This window comes from Microcebus murinus, chromosome 19 (assembly GCF_040939455.1).
Source record: "Microcebus murinus isolate Inina chromosome 19, M.murinus_Inina_mat1.0, whole genome shotgun sequence".
NCBI lineage: Eukaryota > Metazoa > Chordata > Mammalia > Primates > Cheirogaleidae > Microcebus > Microcebus murinus.
In genome coordinates, this window is record NC_134122.1 from 26390350 (window position 1) to 26414146 (window position 23797).

At 39.3% G+C, this 23797-nt stretch overlaps 1 protein-coding gene across 1 annotated transcript in view; it reads left to right on the plus strand.

The window, feature by feature from the left end:
• Nucleotides 1-6262: 6262 nt before the first annotated feature.
• Nucleotides 6263-23797, plus strand: part of LMTK2 (lemur tyrosine kinase 2) — a 98837-nt gene continuing 81302 nt past the window's right edge. The window contains exon 1 of the mRNA XM_012759215.3: nucleotides 6263-6664. Within this exon, the coding sequence (XP_012614669.2) occupies nucleotides 6565-6664 (100 nt within the window). The 5' untranslated portion in view covers nucleotides 6263-6564. The remainder of the gene's footprint in view (nucleotides 6665-23797) is intronic.

The following is a 23797-nucleotide window of genomic DNA, read 5'->3' on the forward strand; positions in this document are numbered from 1 at the left end:
GGAGTTATTTGAGCTTCTTGGATATGTAGCTTAATGTTTATCATCAAATTTGGGGTATTTTCAGGCATTTCTTCTTCAGATATTAGTTCTTACCCTTTCTCTCTCTCCTCCTCTTCTAGGGCTCAGATTTTGTGTATTTTGGTTATTTAATGGTGTCCTACAGGTCTTTGAGGCTTTGTTCCTTTTTTTTAACTTTTAAAATAAGCTTTTTGTCTTAAAATAGTTTTAGGTTTATAGAAAAGTTGTGAAGATAATACAGAGAATTTCCATATACACCACATCCAATTTTCCCTATTATCAATATCTTACATTACTATGGTATGTTTGTTACAACTAATGAATCACTATTGATACACTATTATAACTAAAGTACATACTTTATTCAGATTTCCTTAGTTTTCACCTAGTGTTCTTCTTCTGTTCCAAGATCCCATCTAGGATACAATATTATAGTTAGTCATCATGTCTCCTTAGACTCCTCTTGGCCGTGACAATTTCTCAGACATTCTTTGTTTTTCATGACCTTGACATTTTTGACAACTACTGGTCAAGTACTGTGTAGAATGTCCCTCAATTGGGATTTATCTGATTAAACTAATGTTATATGTTTTGGGGATGAAAATCACAGTTCATCACATCATATAAAGAGCACATAATACCAACATGACTTAACAGTGTTGATGCAGACCTTGATCATCTGGCGGAGGTAGTATTTGTCAGGTTTCTCTATGCTTTGTTAAAGCTATTCTTCCTGCCTTCCCACCACATTTTGCTCATTTTTAATCATTCTGTTTTCTTTCTGCTCCTCAGACTAGGTGATCTTCATTGGCCTACTTTTAAGTTCATTGATGCTTTCTCTGTCAGCTCATATCTGCTGTTGAGTCTCTCTAGTGAATTTTTAATATCAGTTATTATGTTTTTCAACTCTAGAACTTCTATTTGGTTATTTTTAAAATAATTGCTATCTTTTTGTCAATAGTCTGTATTTTTTTAGTGGTTTGTTTTCTCGGGTAATGAACTCACTTTTAAGTGTACAATTCAATAGTTTTTAGTATATTCACATATATCCATAATGATCACTGCAATTATTTTGACAATTTTAGAACATTTTTGTCATCCCCCCAAAAAACCTTGTACCTATTAGCAGTCACTCCTTATTTGCTCCCATCACCCCTTCAGCCCTAGGCAATCACAAACCTATTTCTTTCCCCCCTCAGCCTCTGGCAACCATTAACCTACTTTCTATCTCTATGGACTTGCCTACTCTAGACATTTCATAAAAATAGAATCTTATAATATATGGTCTTTTGTGACTGGCTTCTTTCACTTAGCATTATGTTTTCAAGGTTCATCCATGTTGTAGCATGTATCAATACTTTATCCTTTTTATTACCGAATAATATTCCATTATAAAGATATATCATATTTTGCTAATCTATTCATCATTTAATGGACATTTGGGCTATAGCCACCTTTTAGCTATTATGAATAATTTTGCTATGAACATTTGTGAATAAGGTTTTATATGGACATATGTCTTTAATACTATTAGGTATATACTTAGGAGTGGAACTGCTGGGTAATATAGTAACTCTGTGTTTAACATCTTAAGGAACTGCCAGACTATTTTCCAAAGCAGCTGTACCATTTCTGTTTTCATCAGCAATGGATGAGAGTTCCAATTTCTCCACATTCTCACCAACATTTGTCTTACCTTTTTTTTTTTTTTTTTTTTTTTTTTTTGAGACAGTCTTGCTCTGTCACACTGGTAGAGTGCAGTGGTGTCATCATAACTGACTGCAACCTCAAACTCCTGGGCTTAAGTGATCTTCTTGCCTCAGCCTCCTGAGTAGCTGGGACTACAGGTGTGCATCACCACAGCCGGCTAATTTTTCTATCTTTTTGATAGAGACTGGGTTTTGCTCTTGCTTAGGCTAGTCTTGAACTCCTGAGCTCAAGTGATCCTTCCACCTCAGCCTCCCAGAGTGCTAGGACTACAGGCGTGAACCACTGTGCCCAGCCTATGTCTTGTCATTTTTTATTGGATCTGTCTTTTTTATTAAAGGTATTCTATTGGGTATGAAGTGGTATTGACTTGCATTTCCCTGATGCCTAAAGACACTGAACATCTTTTCATTTGTTTATTGTGCATTTGTATATTTCCTTTGAAGAAATGTGTATTCATATCCTTTTCCCAGGTTTTAATTGGATTATTTGTCTTTTTGTCATTGAGTTGTAAGAGTTCTTTATATAGTCTTATCATATATATGATTTGCAAATATTTTCTCCCATTTTGTGGGTTATTTTTTTACTTTCTTGGTGGTGCTCTCTGAAGCCAAATTTACCTATTTTTCTTTGTTCACTTGTGCTTATAGAGTGCTATCTCTGAAATCATCATCTAATCCAAGGTCATGAAGATTTATGCCTATATTTTCTTGCAAGAGTCATAGTTTTAGCTTTTACATTAGGTTCTTGATCTGTTTTGAGTAAATTTTTGTATATGGTATTAGGTAGGGATCCACCACCATCCTTTTGCATATGGATATCCACTGTCCCCAAACTCTTTATTGAAAAACTATTCTCTTTCATTGAATTGTCTTAGTACCCTTGTTAAAAATCAATTTATTGTAGACTTTAAGGTTTATTTCTAGACTCTCAATTCTATTGTTTGATCTATATATGCCAGTGCTACACTCTTTTGATTACTATAGTTTTATAGTTCATTTTGCAATGAGGAAATGTGAGTATTCTAACTTTGATTTTATTCTCCCCAGAAGAGTGTTTTGACTATTTGAGGTCCCTTGAATTTCCATGTTAATCTTAGAATCAGCTACTAAATTACTGGAAAGAACTACATGGAATTTTGATGAGTATTGCATTAGATCTGTAAATCAATTTGGGGAGTATTGCCTTAACAATATTAAGTTTTTTGATCCATGAGCATGGGATGTCTTTCCATTTATTGAGGTCTTCTTTGTAGTCTTTCAATCAACCTTTAATTCTTTAGACATCTTTATAATAATGATTTAAAGTCATTGTCTATTAAGTCTAACTTTTTAGCTTCCTCAGGCTAAATTTTTATTGATTGCTTTTTCATCCTGTGTATGGAGCATATTTGTTCTTTGTGTGTCTTCGAACTGTTTTTTGAAAACTGGAAATTTTAAATCATGTATTGTGACAACTCTGGAAATCAGTTTTCTCTAATATCCCCCTTCACCAGGGTTTGTATTTTTGTTGCTGCTACCACCTTTCATATTTTAGTGCTTTTCTTGGACTAATTCTGTAAAATCTTTACATATTTTTAAATTGCGTATGGCCACCAAAGTCTCTGCTTAGTTAGCTTAGTGGTCAGCTACTGATTGCACAGAGATTCCCTTAAAATGCTTTGAGCCAATATGTCTCCCTGGTTTTATTGATGGTCTCTGTGTGTTGGGGCACGTATTTGATGCTCCTCCGGCAGTTTAAAATTCTGCCTCAGGCTTCAGTTCCTGCTTGCACAGTCTCATGATCAGCCAGGGATGAGAAATGAGGGCCTATTCGTGTTTTTCCTGTGCATGTTCATAGTCCTGCACATGCACGTGGCTTTCGAGATTTCCAGAATATGGTGGAGCTTTTCAAAGCCCCCAATTGACATATCATTCCCTAGATTTTTCTTTTAAGTTTTTGATCAGCCAATTAGTAATGCTGGCTCAGGTAGGCAACTGCAATGTTAAACAATTACCGCTGACTATTTTCAACAAACCAGGGATAGGACTGTTTACCACGAGGGATCTCTGAGTCATATCAAATAAAGATCCTGAAAATAGTGCCTTTCTAGGGAGCTGCCATACAGGTCAAATAGTGAAAATTCTCCGAGGATATACCTTTTGGGGAAGCTCCAAACCTATTCTGTCTCTTCCAGTAGCTGCTAGGCTGTTTTCACAGTTGCTATGGTAGTGAAGCTGCTGGTTTTCAAGGCTATCACGGAGGTAGGCAAAGAAGAATGGAAATAGGGCAAGTGAAAATGTCACAAAGCTCATTGTTCTTACCAGGATTCAGCCATTTTTCTTTAACAAATTGACTCATGTTGTTGCAAACCTTTGGCTAATTCCTAGAGTTGTGAAGAAGTTCATTTTGACAAGTTTTGCCAATATTCTTGTTCCTTTCCACTCTGGAAGTTCTTCTCCTCGTTATCTTTGTTTTTAATATAATTTAATTATAAATTTATATAATTTATTTTTTAACAAAGGCTGTGTTTAACAACCAGCATGCAAAATTCCTTAAGGTTTAACATTGGCTTTCACGAGGGCAGCTCAAGTACTGCACCAACAGGACCCTCCTAGGTGGCCTGTTTGATCCAGCTCAGCTCTGTGAATCTTTAATATCTCTGAGTGCCAGTCCTCTAGAGGTGCAGCTCATCCACTCCTAAACTTACTCCACAACCTTCAGCATCCAGCCCTCAGCCAGAGCTTACTGGTGGGACAGACACTGACAGGAGGGTCTTCTAAGTGCTGGCTTGGCATGGAAGATAACTTGGAAAAGGCTGAGTATGTGTGAGAACAGTTGTAGAAACTCTGAAAGATATTGCTTCTAATCTTAGGCATCTAATCCCAAATTGTGCTAAAGGCTGTTTTCTAACTCCTAGGTAAAACTAAACAAAGCCAACAGGTTTTCATTTGTTTACTAGAATCTTTAACTGGAAGTCTTCAAGAGAATTATTGGGCAAAGGGATAAATGGTGAGGTGGGTGGTGGAGTAAAGGTTTCCTTTAGACACCCTCTGAGGACTGTGTACTTTAATCCCTGTTCTGGTGTTTTCTTTAAACTTTTGGGCTTGGACAAATAATAACAAAACCTACTCTGGGATTGTGGTCTGATGTGTTGTTGGGATGTACCTTACCATGTGGATTACGAGGCAGAGCCTTCGTTAGACCAGTACTACTGCAAGCAGTAAGAGTCTCCTCCCAGTACACAGCGTGAGTGTTCCCTGGCTTCCTTGAACTCAAAGTCCAAAGCTTCCTGATAGAAGTAGAAACACAACAGAGTGATTGTGTCTCTTTTTTAGACCTTTGCCTTCCTTCCACATCCCACATAGAGACCAAGAGAAGCCTGGGATGTTTTAACTCAGCATTTCACGTTCCAGCTGTTTGTTTCCTTAGGTGTTTATTGGCTTGCCTCAATCATTCAACAAATGTTTTCTGCGTATTGTCTGTGTATACACTGCTGGGTTAGCATCATGTACAGCTGGCATTTAGGACATTTGGGGAATTTGGAGAACTGGGGAGGCTCCACTGTTGCCAGTGGGTCAAATCCCATTTGATAAGATTCAAATCAGTTCCTCTAATGCACAAACTGGACCATAGGTGCTTCTCTAGAAAGGCCTGGCATTTTCTCAACCCCAAGGCCCCTGACCACTATGTTACTTGTGCCTGGAAAGTGCTTTTTCTTGCTTCTCTGCAGGACTGGGATCTCACCTTACCTCTTGGTGGGGAGATGCACCAAGCAGCTGCTCCTTCCTGGTACTCAGGACTAGTAGTAGGCACCATTTCTTTAGAGAACACCTTCTCAAATCCAGGCCCTGGACCAGCCCCTGGGGATACCCTAGCTGAATCAGACTTAGTTGCTGTCCTTAGAAAGCATACAGTCACAGAGGCAATAGAACACGCAGCTGGGATAGCAATCTGTACAGGGCCCGAGGCGGAGGGGGGGGGCACTAGGAGATGCTAGTCATTTCTTCCGGTATTTTGTCGATGAAGTCATATTTCAGGTGAGTCTTGAGAGATGAAAGGAAGAGTGTCTGCCAGGTGGACAAGAGGGGACAAGAAGGGCACTCTTGGCAGAAGGAACAACCTGAGTTCAGGAGCTGAGTCAGTGGGTGACGCGGGGAGATGCATTCTCTTCTTGTGGAAATGAAAAGCCTAAAGCTCCTTGACGGCCGATAGGATGTGTAGGTCAACCTAAGGAGAAGAGCCTAAAATAGCGCTGACAGGTAAAAAATACAGCAGAAGACAAAACAGACCTATTTTTGCATGTTATAAAATTCTGACCAATAGAAACAGGATGATTTTTATGGTCTTCTTTACATTTTCCTGTATTTTTTAATTTTAAAATAATTGTCGGTATTACCTGCTACCCACGCACTCCTCCGTCTGCAGGGGGCGCACCGGCGGCCACCTCTCCCTCCCTCAGGATGATGGGGCGGGGCCTCCTGGGCCAGTGTGGACTGACGAGTGGCTAGCCGGGCTGTCTATCACGGCGGTCCCGCCTCCGCGCTACGTCACATGACGCAGCCCATCATGGCGGCGGGAGCGCGGTTGCCGGGGCCCGCGGCTCCGCAGGGCTGCTGCCGTTGCTGCTGTTAAAAGGCAGCGGCGGCGGCGGCGCAGGCGGGCAGGAAGGATGGTGTTTGTGCGGCCAGAGAGGCAGGTGCGGACCAGGAGCCGGACTGAGGTTTGGCCAAAGCAACGTGTGCTCAGAAGCAGCCGGCGCGGGTGCTGTTGAGGCAGCGGAGGGAGGCAGGACCGACTGACGGACGGACGGAAGGAAGGCGACCGGAGAGCGGGTGCGGGAGCCGCACGGTGGGCGAGATGCCGGGGCCGCCGGCGCTGCGGCTGCGGCTGCTGCTGCTGCTGCTTCTCCTGGCCGCCGGCAGTGCCGGGGCCGCGCCACTTCCGCAAACAGGTGCAGGTGAGCGGGCCCGTGGCGGGGACTGGACTGCGGGTCCCCTGCGGCGGGGGCGGCGGGGGAGGGGGTGGCAGGCCCAGTCAGGCCTTGGCGCCAAGGTATCCGAGGGCCTGCCCCGAGCGGGAGGCCCTGAGAAGCAAGTGATTTGGAAGATTTCTGCCGCAGGGGCGTGGGATGGGGGGGGCGGGGGTGAGGCGATGCCTTCGGAGCTACGGAGGGCGGCAAGCTAGGTGGCAGAGACCGACCCCTCCCGGAGTAGGCTGCGGTACCAGCTCTGGACCTGTTGCCTAAAGGTCCTCATTTTCTGTCCCTTTTTGGCAATTCTGCTTCTCTTTCCAGATGTCACCTGCGTCTCGTGCGTTTCTCACATCTTATAATAAGAACCGTTTCTTAGCCCTAATCATACTTAAATGCAAATGACTTGGCAAGCTGTACAGAGTTTCCTTCGCTGCCTGCAACTTATTCTGAAGTTGCAAATTGATTTTAGATACTGTGCTTTTTATTCGGAATGAATCTCTGGGGATGAGAAGGAAACAACTATAAATATTTCTATTTTAGGAAGCCTGTATTTAGAGTAGCAGCCTTTGAATAACTATTGACAAACTGGCTGAAGGGTGATTGAAGTTTCTATTTTAGCTACGTCAGTGTATGCTTTTTTCTTTCTTACCATTTTCTCAACATTGTTTTCATTTGAGGTTTATGTTCCTAAATAAAACTTCAACCCAAGAAAGCATCCCTAGTTAGGTCTTTCTTTTTTCTTAAAAGGAAAAGAAAAAATCTAGGCTAACTTGCTACTATCATCTCTTGCTTATTTTTGAAGTGGGGAGAGATTGACATTTCATAGATTTATGGAATTTTAGAGTTGGAAGAGGCTTTAAAGCGAATTTAATCCAATTTCTTCATTTTGCAGTTAAAGATATTGGGGCGCTTGGGGTCAAATGACCTACTACCCAAGGTGACACAGCTAAATTATAGGCGGAGCCACAAACCCAGGTCTGAGATTCCCCTATTTGTATGATTTTTTTTCCACTTCATTTCAAGTCTGTTTTGGAATACTCTTGAGGTCAAGAGTTATTTTAGAATAATGTTAATTGGGTACAGAATATGAATTACTCTCTCCAGTAAAGAGAGGTTTTTCAAACAAATCTACAGTGGAAGCTACAAATAATTGCTTCCAGAGCTACACGAGGTTATGTCATTGAGTGCCCTTTAGTTGAGTGTTAAATGTTATCATTGTACCATATAATGTAAATTTTTGCCACTGCCTTAGATCAAATATTTGTTAAGGTGAATTCTGTTTTCTGATCTGATAGATAAGAAGAGTCAATGTTATCAGAAGTCTGTAGGCAACCCAGGTAAGGGTCGCAGAAAATACCTGGGAAGTTATGGAAGATGATATGGAAAGATAGTGATGTTGATATTTAAAGACATTGAAATTGAAAATTAGTACTAGAGTAAGAAAGTTGGTAGAAAGAGTATTTATATGAAGGGGATTCAAGAAGTTTCCGGATGACTTTGCACTTAATCAGATTTCTATATATTTTGAAAAATCAATTCTTTATAGGAACCTATGAAAATGTGTCTGCCTGTACACCTCTTACATGGTTTTTATTCAGTCTTTTACTCTTTTATGGAGGCATGAATTATTTTAAAAATGAGTTTTTCTGGGGTGTTGTAGATCAAAGCAATCAGAAAAATTAATCCATACCTAGAAATATCAAATCTTGACATAAAGCATAAAGAAGTATTTGGTGATTTATAGCGGCTTTTGCAAATTTTTCTTTCATATTCTGGTCCTTGGAGAATAGGTATGCGTTTAGAGGTGTGGCATATGAATAACAGGTACCTCAGATTAAATTCTGTGAGAGAGATGCATAATCAAACATAGATTCAGGGGTTTGTTTTTTCATCCAAAAGTGATTATTGGTTAACTGGTTAACTGAGCTGCATTTTTGATAAAGATGTATTAGACCAAGAAGAATAAAGACACCTTTGAGCTAATCCTGACTGTCGAGCTCACTGATTAAGGAAGAGGAACCCCTTCTAAACATATATGCTAAAAGAGTAGTTACACGTTGAAAACATCATTTTCAAGCTTTTGATGATCCAGTAGCCTGCATTCCATATGAAGATGGTGCTAGCCATTTTCAAATAAGGATAGACCCACTGTGTGTAGAGTCTTTTGCCTTCTTGGTCTTATTCTTTCTTAAAGTTCAGACTATTTAATTTGATGGTGGCTTGTGAGAAAGTATGTTTGTCAAAAATTTGTTGAAAAAAAATACTTGAGTTTTATCCTTTGCCAGCCTATTTGCATGGGGAAAGAAATGAGGCAGTTCACTAAAGTTCAGCTTTTAAACTGACATTCATTTATCCAAGGTGTCTTCATAATTGAGTCATTTCTAGGTTTGGAAGTTGAAAAAGGTGTTTACTTGTTCAATTATAATAAAACTAAGTAAATATACAGAGTGCCCTTGCACATTAGGCAAGAAGGCATTGTTTGGTTGAACTTTATTTTGGATCTCTTCATTGTTGTGGGATGCCTTCATGCTCCCCTGTCTAGGAGCCTCTTTTCCTGAGAATCTGTATTTCTGCAAGGGCCTTTGTTGCTACATAGACTGAGACCTTGTTGGTCCTTGCTGAGAAGCTTTTGTGTAAAGGGAGAAAGTCTACTGTTTTCACATTCAGTTAAATTATCAAACTGTGATTACAGTTCAGTTCCTTTTTCCAGATCATAGTCATTAGATCATTCTTCTTTTAGAAAACATTTATGTGCCTTTTGTTAGATTCTTAGGATTTACATCATAAATTGGGATGCAAAATAAAGATCTTGTATATGTGAAAGCACTCCTCTAAGCTCACACTTTCCTATTAATATTAGGATAGTGGTTAGACAAGGAAACCCACTTCTATTGTTCTGCAGCATATTAGGTCACAGAGTACAGAGGAAGCTTTTAGCAGTTCTAGATAAAGGACCTCACGGAAGCGTGTGAAGCCAGTGGGACTCAGCTACTGATTAAACGACAGCGGGCCTCTCTCGTTTTAGGTTAAACAAGTAGACTTGTATCTTGAAAAAGATTTCTAAAGTAAAGGAAATGCTTTCTAGAGTATGAATTTTTGTGTTTATTTTAACAGCTTCTGAGAAATCAAAGTTATTTTCAACAGGCTTTTCATGCACATTATTTCAAGATTTATACCTATAAGGCTTGAAATTTTATTTTGGTTGGGATTGCTGTAATTGCTTTTACATGGTGGTATTTTGGGGTTAACTAAATAAATATGCTCGTTCGAATGGTAATAGGAAACCTGTCCAGTAGTTTTGTAGCTGATCAGCATTGAAGTTATCAAATCTCTACAATTTTGCTGATACCAATGTGCTGAGTGTTCATGCAGTTCTTTGAAATTTAGAAAGTCCTTGGGCCCTCTCTGCCCTCTGTGTGCTGTGTCATTTAGATAACAGCTGTACATATAATAAAAAAGACATTGTCACATAAAGAAGGGATGTCCAGGGTTCTGAAACAGTCAAATCAGTTGTCAAAACAGTCCTACAAGGACTTTTAAACGGACATATAAAAAGAATCTAACTTTTTAGTCCAGTTGAGAGTAAAATACATGAACCATTCCTGGAGGAGGAGCACAGAATCTTAGAAAGAACTTGGGATTTAGAGTTAGACTTGGGTGTGAGGCCTTCTGCTGCCACTGGAGTAGCTTGAAGACCTTGGATCAGTTAGGGGACCTTTGGGCTTCTTAAAACTCAACCATTAAAAAGGATGATGATGATGATGATCATGATGATCATCTTCTATCTGAAGTGATGTGAGGGAAGGGAGTGTCTCAGTGGTGTGCCCTATCACATATTTCTTCATTTTTCTTTGTAAATTTGGTGGGTTATCATAGAATTGACTAATGGTAGGTGGTATGGCTTCAAAAGATGAGCTTAAAATGGTAGCTGCTTAACATGGCGTGTCTGAAATTTATCTGATTTAAAAACCTTTGTTACTCACAATAACTTGTTATATAGTGGATAGAGATTCTTTAGAGAGAAATCTGGTTCATTTAAGTATGATATATAAGCTGGTATTGTCACTACTTGAAATTCATAATGTTGAGGAACTATGCTAGAAATTTTTAGGATGTCAGGATGTGTATGGCTGAGTAAAAAAAAAAAGAATTTTTAGGATGATCTGGATTAGTCTGCTTTTATGTAATAAACCTGTTTTTAAATTTCAAGATGACTAAAGCTCTTGCATGTGAACAGTTGCTGGTTTTAATTTTCTTAAAGGAAGTTTTCTTGATCCCAAACACAATTGTGTATTCGAATGAAGCGTCCCTGAAGGCAGCATGATTAACCCCGGCTGTGGCAGAGCAAGCCCAGGGCTGGTGTTTCCCCCCAGAAACTGAGGAGATTAATGTTACTGACTTTTTGTGTGTGTCTCTCTCTCTCTTAAAATCATATGCTTTTATAGTCTACCAGCTGTGCTTTATTAATCTTTTTAAAGTTTTTATTTACTAAGACATGAAGACAATATCATGAAAGTAGAAGCTGTACAAACATTCTTATTTAGAACAGACTGCTTATATCTAGGGTTGTTTTTAGATTCGATTCTCTACTTTTATTTGAGTCTTCACATGAAACTACTGTTGTAGAAAACTAGGGAAATATGGTAAAATCAGTGTGTCAGCAAAGCACAATAATGGAGTGATGTATTTTAAAATTGTAGCAAGTGACTAATTTGGAACCATGCTGTGGCATTACAATTATTTGAAACAAAGCAGGCATATCAGAAAAATAACCTCAGTGTTTTTAAAAAGTTTTTTTGCAAAAGTTAGCACGGTGCAGTGATTCCAGATCTCATTTGATTTTGTGATTCAAGTAGGAAAAGTGAGAACTATTGACGCCAAATGTCTCAAGTGCCTGAAACCACAACGTGGTAAGTTCATTCTCCCTGCCTGATTTTGATCTTGGCCGGTTTCTCCTCCCTGAACCACAAAAGAGTGATTTTGTGGTTTTGTGGCCCTCTGCTCCCTGGGCCTTCAGGGGAATGATGGTGGTAAATCTTACATTTTATTTCTGACAGGTTGGCAGATTTTGCATTTTACTATATAATATGTGTTTGTTTTACTATTTTTAAAGGGTTGAGTTACCCTCAAGTCAAATAGATGTGGCAGGACCATACGCTGTGGCTAAAGTAATAACCCCTGGGTCTGACCCCAGTTTGGTAAAGGGAGGTTATTGCATCTAGATGTCTGCTGTCAGGTGTCTATTGTTCCTGTTGCCACCTTCCATGGCACTTTCCTAAGAGCTAAATTGATCTGTTTATAGTTTGTAAAACTATATTCTGTGCAAATTCCCATCTTCTAGCTCTCCATATATTATCCTTTTGCAGTTGCCTGTCTCTTTCCTTCGCTAAGTGCTGTTGTCTTTGTTTTTTAACCTCTTTGCAGAACCAGCTTCCCTACTGAGTTTTTTGTCCAGGCCCCCCTCCCCCTTTAGAGATCTCTGCCCCTGTGAACTCTGGAAGTGTGGACCTGTGGAGCAAGATGTTCCAGGGGTACCTGATAGAAACATTGGAACTTATGTTTTTATTTATTTTCATTTTATCTTTTTAAAATTTCAACTTAATATGACTTTTTAAGGTATAGACTATATTGGTACACGGACACTTTTATGGTTTATAAATAAGTAAATTTACATGGAATAGAAAGAACATATAGAAAATTTATTGATAAGCTGTGTGATCAAAAAAGGTTTAGATTCATTGTACCAGTTTATCACTTGTACTTAACAAATACCACTTGGTATCATTGTGTAAGTCCTGTCTCTTCACCTAGTGTGCAAGGACTGTGTCTTATGTCTTTGGTATAGATATAGTACATCCTTGGTATAAGTGTTTGCATGGTATGTTGCAGGTTGTAGACACTCAGTCAAAGTCTGTAACCGAGGATGATGAAAATGATACTGGAGAACCAAGTTCACCAAACCAGAACCCCAGCATGAGTGTATGAGGGTGTTAAAAGGAGAGGGTGTGAACTAAAGCCTCCCCTTCTGCTACGGACTTGACTTTGCATGCAGCCACAGTCCTTCATCTGGAATGAAGCCCGTTATAGTTTTGCATTGTTTTTAAATAATAAGTTTTTCTTTTAGAACAATTTTAGATTTACAGAAAAGTTGCAAAGATAGTACAGAGTCTTCCTGTATATCTCTTACCCAGTTTTTCCTATTGTTAACATCTTACATTAGTGTAGTACATTCATCACAACTAAGGAACCAGTATTAATACATTATTAACTGAAGTCCATACTTTATTCAGATTTCTTTAGTATTAAATGTTTCCCTAATGACTCTCAGGATACCGCATTGTATTTTGTTGTCCTGTCTCCTTAGGCTCCTCCAGTCTGTTCCTTGTTTTGAATGACTTTGATGGTTTTGAGGACAGGTCAGGTCTTTTGTAGAGTGTCCCTCAACTGGGGTTTGTGTGATGTTTTTCTCATGATTAGACTGGGGGTCTGGGTTTTTGGGAGAAAGACCACAGAGTTAGCCATTCTCATCCCATCACATTAAGGGCAGATGCTGGCAGCATAACTTTGCACTTGATCACTCGGCTGAATGGTGTTTGCCAGCTTTCTCCACTGCAAAGTTACTCTTTCCTCCCCTCTCCATAAGTGTATGGATGCACCTTAACCCTTCAGGGGTGGCCAGTTATACTCCACTTCCTCAAGGGAAGGTATCTATGGACATAATGGGAAGTCCTTGTGTATGGGAGATTTAGCTATTCCCCCATTTATCTATTTATTCAAGCATTTACTTATATAAGTGTGGATGTTTATTTTATACTTTGGGTTAATCCAATATCATGTGATTTAATTTTTTGCTCACATTGTACCAGTTTTGGCCATTGGGAGACCTTTCAGTTGCCTCGTCCCATTGACATGGCCCCCATTTTTTTCTTCTTTTTTTAATAGCACTTTTTTACTTTCTGGCGTTACAAGAAGCTATAGGCTCATCTTGTATATTCCCTGCCCTAGCCCTGGAATCAGCTTTTTCTCCAAGGAGCCCTGGTTCCTTTTATTGGAGAATATTAGAAACCAAGATCTGGGTGCTGAATTTGCTCATTGCTTCTGGGACATTTATAATAGGGTTTTGATCCTCTCCTTCCTATATGTAATCCTTGGAGTTGGGGGAGGGGAGGAGAGGACAGTTTTGGAGGGACAAAGGACCTCTTAGAGACAGATGAGTTGGAAGGACTCTGCCTATGTTTTTTCCCTGTCACTTAAACTGTTAAACACTATTCTAAATATCCTAAATGTCATGTTTGTGGTACCAATGTGTTGTAACAATATTGGCAGGATTTTATTTTTCTTTTTAGGGAGATAGATACATGAAAAGTAGATTTGATTTACTTTCTCCAAGAACAGGCTAATCTTTATAAGACTATGAGAGAGGCCTGGCGTGGTGGCACACACCTGTAATCCTAGCACTCTGGGAGGCCGAGGCGGGTGGATTGCTCGCGGTCAGGAGTTCTAAACCAGCCTGAGCAAGAGCAAGATCCCGTCTCTACTATCAATAGAAAGAAATTAATTGGCCAACTAATACATATAGAAAAAATTAGCCGGGCATGGCGGCACATGCCTTGTAGTCCCAGCTACTCGGGAGGCTGAGGCAGGAGGATTGCTGGAGCCCAGGAGTTTGAGGTTGCTGTGAGCTAGGCTGACGCCCCGGCACTCACTCTAGCCTGGGCAACAAAGCAAGACTCTGTCTCAAAAAAAAAAAAAAAAAAAGACTATGAGAGAAACCTCTTTGGCTTAAGAATTTAGTTAGAGAAGGTTATTTTGGGGTGAGGTTCAGCATTCAAAATTGTAGAAAAGAGTTGTAGGCAATTCCTTGAATTGGTAAAAGTTCAGATAAAAATTTCCCTGGCATATCTCTTGAATAGCTGTTTTGTTTACAGGGATTTGTTTTTCTTTTAATTTTTTATTATGGAAAATTTCAAACATACACAAAGGTAAATAGTATAGTGAATGCTCATGTTGCCGTCACCTGGCATTACCAGTTTTTAATTTATGGTTCATCTTGTTTTCACTACCCTTCCCACCGCCTTGGCCCCTGTTGTTTTGATGTAAATCCCAGCCTCTAATCAGCTGAAAAGGCTTCAGGAAACTGTATGGATGCTTTTATAAAACAGCATTGCTTGCATCAGGATCTCCTAGGTGTTTATAGAAATGCAGATTTTTTGGCTCCTAACTAACCTACTGAATCCGAGTTCTGGAGATTGGTCTGGAAATCTGCATTTGTAATACTTTACTGGAAAGTTGTCTTCCATAAAACTTAGGAATGGTGGGAGGGGTGTTGTGGGGGTCACAGCAGGAGGTGAGTGGTGGGTGGGCCAGCGAAGCTTCATCTTTAATTACACTGGGGAGAGGGGGACACCCCCCCATAGAAAAATTGTCTTCCATGAAACCATTTCCTGGTACCAAAACAGTTGGGGACTGCTGTCTAGATACAAAACAGTGTCAGTTATTTACTAGAAATCTATTGACTTGTGTAACTGGTGAGAGCCAAGGAAGGAAGGAGAATTTTAGATATAATTACAAACTTTAAATTTTAAAATGTATGCCAACACCTGAAATCTGAAGAAATCACTAATCCTGACCACCATGCATGAATACTGTTCTGAAGAATCTTCCTGTGAGAAGTATGTAAGTTATAACCACAAAGGAATTTAAACACTCCAGGGTAGAACACACTTATGGCTCTAAATACCTTTCTTTCTTTCTTTTTTTTTTTTTTAAACTTCAGGTCCTTCTTTGAAAGTCAGTATAAATAATAACCTCTTTACATCTTATGAATATCCTGTATAAATAATCAGTAAAAACTGTGAGCTGGTCGCCTGACAATCAGCTGCCAGCATAGTGAGCTAAGAACCCTGCCAGCCCTGGGCTGCCAGGCTTGGCCTGCTGCAGCTTGAGTCAAGGTGGCAGTTAACTAGCAAGGAAATTGCTAGAGCAAGTATACTATAGCAACATTTTTAATTCCCAGGGTGATAGATATGAGAACCCATGATTCTTGGTCTATACAATAACTTGCAGAGCTTTTTTCTTCCCCCAATACCATATGTTGTTAACACCGTGCTTTAAAAAAGTTTATTTTTCTAAGCTTAATTTATTTTAGTATGGCCCAGGACTTGTAGCCTATTTAATACTTTTCAATATGTACTTTTTTCATAGCTAGTCCCATTTTGATATATTTGCTGTGGATGTATTGATACATACAAAATATTCTTATGATGAGCTAAAGAAAGAAAACTTATCTCTGAAACTGCTACATTATAATGATTATATGTGTAATCAGTTGGGTTTGATTAAGAACATCATAAGCTCATAAACTGTAGTACAGACTATTTTTTTGGCACATTTGCCTTGGGTGGGAGAAAAGAATACAAGCATCTAGGAAAATAATTTTTGAGAGTGAAGTTGCTCTTCTTTAAAGGTGAAAACCACTATACTTTTTTTTGGTAGTGATGAGGTCTTGTTTTATTGCCTAGGCTGGTCTTGAACTCCTGGCCTCCAACTGGTCTTCCCCATTTGAATTTAATTTTTAAAGGCTTGTTTGTGTCTTTTTTTCCCCTTTCAGGTTCGTGTTCACAGTCCATCTCAAAACTTTGTTCTATTTTTGCTATACTGACAGGAGACTTGATTTTGACATGGTGTAATTGCAACCTTTAATTATAGGAAGTGAATCTCTAAGACATCTTGAACTTAGAAGATAAAGGATGAGTTTGCAATCATTTTGCATGTTTAAAATATCTATTTTAACTAACTAGTAATTGCAAAATTTTGTAGTTTCAGCTTTTTATTGCAAAACTAAAGTGTTGTGATCTGTTGGTTGCCTCCCAGATTAGCTGCTAAATTTCAGCTTAAAGTGTTTTTCACATTGCAGTTTCTTCCTCAGAACCCTCAATAAATTCAAACCCGTGTTTCTTTCAAAGGGAAAAAAATCCTCTCCCGATTCCTCCCTGGCAATTTGCCTTTGTAGAATGATTCTCTACATAGGCAATAACTGTTACTTTCCAAGGATACAGCCTGTCCCTGACTGTGTGGAGTCGCGCTTGACTCTTACCTCAGACTATTATTAAAATGCAACACCCGGACACTGATTGCTAGTAAGGCACTGAAAAATAACAAACTTACCAAAATAGTCCTCTGGGAACACTTTACCAGAGGACTACTGCAGCATTGCAATCCAGAAATCTGTAATTTAACTTAGTTTTCCTTCAGGAAAATGAAATTAACTTTAATAAAAGATCTGATCACCAGTATTAGCCACATAGACACTTAGTAGACTCAGAAAATTTTGGAATCATAAATCTTGACTATAGAATTTTAGAGCTGAAATGCCAATTTACAGATGAAGGAACTGAGGGCCAGAGAAATTACGCAGTGTAGTCACTCCCCTAGTGCCATTTAGTGGCAAATCTAATTCTGCAATGAGGAATTCTAACACCTGGCTACCCTGTTCACCAAGGTGAACTGCCTCATGCTTTAAAGAGCCCACTTGTTAGTGTGATTCACACATGCACACACATAGACTACCTCTAATCACGTCCCTTCTAGACATTTATTTCTGTTTATTCTCTGAAAGTACTAAGGTGAAATTTTAAACTATTTGTCATAAAAATGATTCTCGAAGTACTAAAGAAAATTCCACATTGAAAATTAGGAAACTAAAGTACTGACTTCCATAATCAGCCTCAAAAAGCCGTATTACATACTGTTTTTAAAATTGTAAGAGCACCTGTTTAGTTTCCACATCTGAGATAAAGTTGTATCATTTAATTAAAGGTAATAAAAGTATTTCTGACCTTTAAGAAATGTAATCATAACCTTGCAAACATGGAAAATTCTTTAAACACCATTAATTTATATGCTTTTGTGGGGATCTGGACCCTTTTAAGCATCTGCTGACTACTGTGGAGCCTAAGAATTCTACTTGTTCGCAGATATTTTATATATCCTTTAAGGATTCACAGACAGGTATTTTAACAAAGCATGTGAAGTAGTAGACAAATGTCATTTTTGTCTTCTCTTCTTTCTCCTGGTCCTTTAAGACCAGCTTCCTGTGCCCTGGTCCCATCCTTTCCTGGCTCAGCTCCCTTGCAGGACCTGGGGGGCAACAGCCTTTCTCACTCTCACCCTCTCTGTTTACTGTAGGCATTCTCTCAGCTTATATGGTAAATAACAACTCGGTGTACCTATACTTTCCATATAGCTTCATTGTATAATATTTGTCAAATAATGTGTGTAAATGGTTTAAAAAGTTAAATAGTTTTCCAGGGCTTATAATTAAAATAGCAAAGCCACTGTGCGGTTGCATCCCTCCCCATCCTTACCTCCTATTCCTGGTGGTACCGTCCTGCAGCTGTGTTAGTTGTACTGCCAATTAAGTGCTTGTACCACTGTTTGTTGGTTTAATTAGATATTGAATTTCTACTATGCAAGAAGAGGATTTATATATTCACACATATACATGCATACCCTCTTCTCCTCAATAGATATTTTAAACTTTTTGGTTAAATCACTATTCATTATTTATATTTTTATGACTACAGACATTATTCACAGTTGACCCTATAGTGTTTATGATGATTAAATTTATTTTATATCTTTTGTTTTGCCTGGACTTGCCCTTTGTTATCCATTTTTTAGTTTTTTATGTATGCATCCTTAATTCACCCATGTTCCTCAGCAAGAATTTAAATCTCCTCTCAGTGTGTTTGGCTGGTCTGTCCTGGAGCCCTCTGTCTCCTGTTCCAGTCTTGGAGTGGTGGCTCTGGCTGCCTTCCAGTGTTCTATTGAGAGGTCTGAGGACATCTGATTTCCTTTCCTATGTAGCCTCTTTTTTCCCCTCCTTGGAAGCGTTTGGCGTTCTCTCTGTCTAGATTCTGAAAAGTTGTAAAGCTATGCCTTGGTATTAGTCTTTTTTCATTCATTCCATTCGTTCACGTGGATACTCAGTGGGTCCTTTGAATCTTGAAAGTTGTGTGCTTTAGTTCTGGAAAATTTTCATATATGTGTGTATATATATATGTACACACATATATACACACCCTTTTTGGGGGAAAATTATCTTTTCCTTTTCTTCTTTCCTTTTAAAACTTTTATCAGTTGAATGTTGTATTTTTTAGAATGAGCTTTCACTTTACTTCTGTTGATCTTTTTGTCTCTTTGTTCTTCCATGTGAGTGTATTTTTCTATTACATTTGATTTCCAGAAGGTTCCCCTTCCCCACTTTTTAAATAGCATCTTTCTTCTCATGAGCCATATTATCTCTTCTTATTTCTGAAAATATTAATTATAGTTGTTTAGTTTTAGTTTTTTTTTTTTTTTTAACCCCTGCATTGTCTGTTTTCTTCAAGTTCCTTTTTGTATGTTTGTGTTGGGCACTGACTTTTACCTAAGGTTTTCTCAAATGTCAGGTAGTGCTTGAAAGTCTGCTTTTGTTTAAGAGTCAGGAATTTACAAGATGGGTTGGAGGTGTCCTTCTTGGCCCTTTTCCCTCTTACTTTACCTCACATCTGCCAAGTCCTGGCATTGCCTGCTCTCGCCTCTGAACTGTCATGGACTGGGAAGGGCAGGCACTCTCAGTGTCCCCACACAGTAGCTGTGACCTTGGATAAGTTGCTTGGTCTCTCCATTGCTCAGTTTCTTTGTTTTAAAATGAGGTTAATGATACTACTTACCTTAGAGGGTGATTGTGGGATTGGATGAATTTAGAATAGTGCCTGGCACAATATAAGCATATTTAGGTATTAGCTGTTTTTATAATAATTCATGTAAGAAATGGTGGTGATTTTCACCACCATTTCTTACATGAATTAACACCACCATTTCTTACATGAATTATTATAATATCAAAAATGTGTTCCTTGGTCATTCCATGTAAAATAACAATCTCCCCATCCCCTGCTTTATTTTTCCATATTGCTTCTCACCACAAAAGGTATCATATTTATTTATTTGCTTATTGTCTGTTGAGAATGGAAGCTGTGTGTGCAGAGGTTTTTTTTTTTTTTTTTCATTTCTGTATTCCCAGAACCTATAGCAGTGCTTGTCCTGTAAAAGAGGCTTAGCAAATGTTGGATGAATGAATGGGGCTTCATTGGATGGGGCTTGCTGACTGGTGGGCTTCACAGTAGGGTGATTGAGCAGCCGTTTCTATGGGAGACACCACTCTTCCACGGCCCTCTTAACATCTGGAAGTCTTTTATCTTGGGCTGGACACCTGGGTATCTGGAAACACCTGATTTATTGGATTAAATTGGTTTTAGGTTTATTTTTCTGTATGATATAAAGATATATCAGTTGGAGCATCATCAAATAGGAAACCCTAGATAATCTTGCCTTTGTGTGCTATAGAACCTTGTTTAGGTCAGTGTTATAAGTAGTTTCTGGCTTAGTTTTGAAGATAGTACTTAAAAAATAAAACTTTATTATAGAGAATTTCAAACATACACAGAAGTAGATGGAAGAATATGATGAGTTCTCTCTCTCCATCCCACAGTCCCAGCCATCGTGGCCAGTCCTGCTGCATCCATACCACTATCTACTTCCTCTCTGAAGAGAAACTTTGGAGGACCCATTGTCTAAGATTGCATTTCAGTTACATTAGCAAGAATTTAAGTTAGACCTTAGGAAGCTAGAAGGATTCTGAGAACATAGCCTTTATCAAGATGTAGCAGGAAATTTAAAGAAAAAGGTAGACATGTTTTTCTAGGCTATTTACGGTCTGCTCTACCTGGGAAGTAAGAAGCTTACATTTATGGCATCCCTCCTATGCTTTGGCTGTATTGTGCAGAAATTGTATTGGCTAAGTGTTGTGAATCTAGTACCACCATTGATTTACCTACACATTTCTACAGATTTCAATGGAGAATTGTGTGGAAAAACAGAATATCCTTCCCCTCTACATTGTTGGTCCTCTGAACTTAGTAGTTGTGAGTGAAGAAGTGCTGGGAACCTGGCTCTGAGTTTCTACTTCTGGGCCTAGGTGCTTCCTGTTTCTGAGCTGGCTTTATGGGCTGTAGTTTGATCCAGGTTCAAAGCTGTTACATTTAAGTACTGTGAATTACTCCACAATGAGACTGTGCTATCAGCTTAGTTAAGATTATAGTTTGCAGCCTGGTATGGTGGCTCACGCCTGAAATCCTAGCACTTTGGGAGGCTGAGGCAGGAGAATTGCTTAAAGCCAGGAGTTCAAGGCTGCAGTGAACTCTGATCTGACCATTGCACTCAAGCCCTGGCAACAGAGTAAGACCCTCTTTCTAAAAAAACAAAAAGCAAAAAAGAGAAAAAAAAATTCTAGTTCACAAAATATTCATCCCATCATTTTCTTGGGGTGTAGGGGTCCAGCAGCAGACAGAAGTCATTCAAATCTGATTTCTTTTGACCAAACAGTACTGCCTTAGATGAGTTCTGTGGTTATTTCCAGCCTAGTTATTGTTTTGAAAACTGGAATTAAGTGACTCTTTGATAACAGATTTTAATGGAATAAGCTGAGAGAAACCAGCATCTTTGTATAAAATGATCTCATTCACAGGTATTTAATCAGCACTCAAATTATATAACCTTTCTGTAAGTGTGAGGCAGCAGTTGGGTTGGCTGACCTTGAAAATAACTTTTGAACAAGAGGAACACTTCATGTGATTAGCACATAGTGCAATTTGTTTTTCTAGGCCGATGATATTCTGGCTTAGGGGGGTCTTTGTGGAATCTCTGATTCATCCAACTAGATCAGCTAGATCTGTGTGTTCTCTGTGGTTGAGTATATTTAGTGCTGTGCTTCATTTCCCCTTTCCTTTCTAATATTAGAATATATTAGGGAGATTGTGGATTTTTTTAATGTTATTATAAATAGATATATTGTTACATTAAGAGGCAAGGAAAGCATTTTGTGACTTAAGATTCTATGTACAGGAAACCTATATAATAGATGGGCTTGTGATTTTGAGATGTTAAATAAAAATGCGTGATGTACAATGACTGCCCAAATTTTTATCTCTAAGTAGCATGATGATGATTTGTTTCACTAAGTCTCTGGGATGCAAAGCTCCTTGTCAGGGTATTGGAAGAGGAAGGTGGACTTACTGCTTATTTAAAAAAAAAAAAGCCCAAACTGTGTGTTTTAGAGATGGACTTTATGTCAGGGCCAATTTGGAAGATTGCTAGTCCTTAGCTTCCCTCAGTTCTACTGATTTTCCTTTGTCTAGCCAGCCCAGTATCCTCCAGTTTTATTAATAATTCTCAGGTAGGTACATAATCTTCTTCTGCAAATTCCCTGAGGTGAGAGTTTTGGGAAAACAGACAAGTTGTACACATACCTGACTTTCGCTTTATACTTGCTTTGCCAGACACAGTTCTTTCCCAAGGCAGGATATACCTATTCCTGTGCCGTCAAGGACGGACCCCCTTACCAGTGGGATGGTGTTCTTAAGTTAATTTACACAGTGTTACGGGCTGAATTGTGCTTCTCTGCCCCATACCTCAGTCTGTGACTGTGTTTGGAGACAGGGCCTTCAAAGAGGTAGGTTAAAATGAAGTCACAAGAGTGGCCCCTAATCCATTTTGACTGGTGTCCTTATAAGATAGGGACATTTGGACAACAAAGAGACACGAGATGCATGTGCACACAGAGAAAAGACCACAGGAGGACACAGTGAGAAGGTGGCCATCTGTAAGCCAAGGAGAGAGGCCTCAGGAGAAACTAAACCTGCTGACACCTTAATCTTGGACTTCTAGTTTCCAAAACTGTGAGAAAATAAATTTCTGTTGTGTAAGCCACCCTGTCTTTGGTATTTTGTTTTGACAGCCCCAGCTAACTAATACACACAGTGTGCCAGACTAAAACTTAAAGTTAAAAATTAGCACTTAAATTAAGACTAAAATTTAGAGTCACATCTTAGCATCAAGATTCCTTTTTTTTTTTCCCTTAAATATCAGAGTCTAGGCCCAAAGGCCCTGGCTAACCAGCAAAGGTGCCCTGCTCATGTGGTTTCTTCTCAGTCCAGCATGTCCTGGGGCTCTGGAGGAGAAGAGGGTGTGCATTTGGAGTCTTCTTCTGTTAACACATAATACAACTGCTCTCACTGTTTCCAGTGCAGTGAGATGATGTGGAGAACATGGTGCGTGTCGATAAATGTGTTAAGTATGTTATCATGGGAGAACATAAGTTGGGGCATATCCACTTTTTAAGAAAACTTAATTTTTAAAGAAAATAACCCAGTGGTTATACTGCTAAACAGGAATTGCAAAATGGGTAAATGTTTGTGGGAGTTCTTGGAGACCTGGGAAATAAGTGATTAACTACCCCAATAAAGTGTATGTTAGTAGTGGAAAATCCTCAGCAAGTAAGAGCATAAAGTCATTGGAGGAACGCTTCTTTTGTAATCTTCTTTTGTAATCTTTGTTTGGCCCTGAAAACATAAGTTTATTCTATTACCCGCTAGTTAAATGATGGGTTTCTTTCTCTTTGTTCTATTCTGCACCTTTCTCTTGCTCTAATCCCTGCTCATGCCCCTTCATTGCTGTCTCTCTCCCTTTTTCTCTCTTTCCTTCCCTCCTTCCCCCCACTTCCAACTTCTAACTGAATGCCAGGCACTGGGAGTCACGGGAATTATGCAAGCCTGGTCCATGACCCCATTTAGCTTGTAGTCTAGTGGGGATGGCATATGAGCATTTAAGATATAGAGTAATTGGCTGGGTGTGGTGGCTCATGCCTATAATACCAGCACTTTGGGAGGATGAGGTGAGATGATTGCTTGAGGCCAGGAGTTTAAGACCAGCCTGAGCAAAAGCAAGTGGCACACCTGTAGTTCCAGCTACTCAGGAGGCTGAGGCAAGAAGATCACTTGAGCCTAGGAGTTTGAGGCTGTAGTGAGCTACGACACCACTGCACTCTAGCCTGGGTGATAGAGCAATACCCTGTCTCAAAAAAAAAAAAAAAAGTGTGATAGATTCCATGGGGAAATTCCGGGTAACTGTGGGTCCAAACACAGGGACTCTAACTGTGGGACCTCAAGTACAGTTTCCAAGCTGAGATCTGATTGGCGAGGATGAATGAAGGATGTAGAGTTTCTTGGTAAGGGA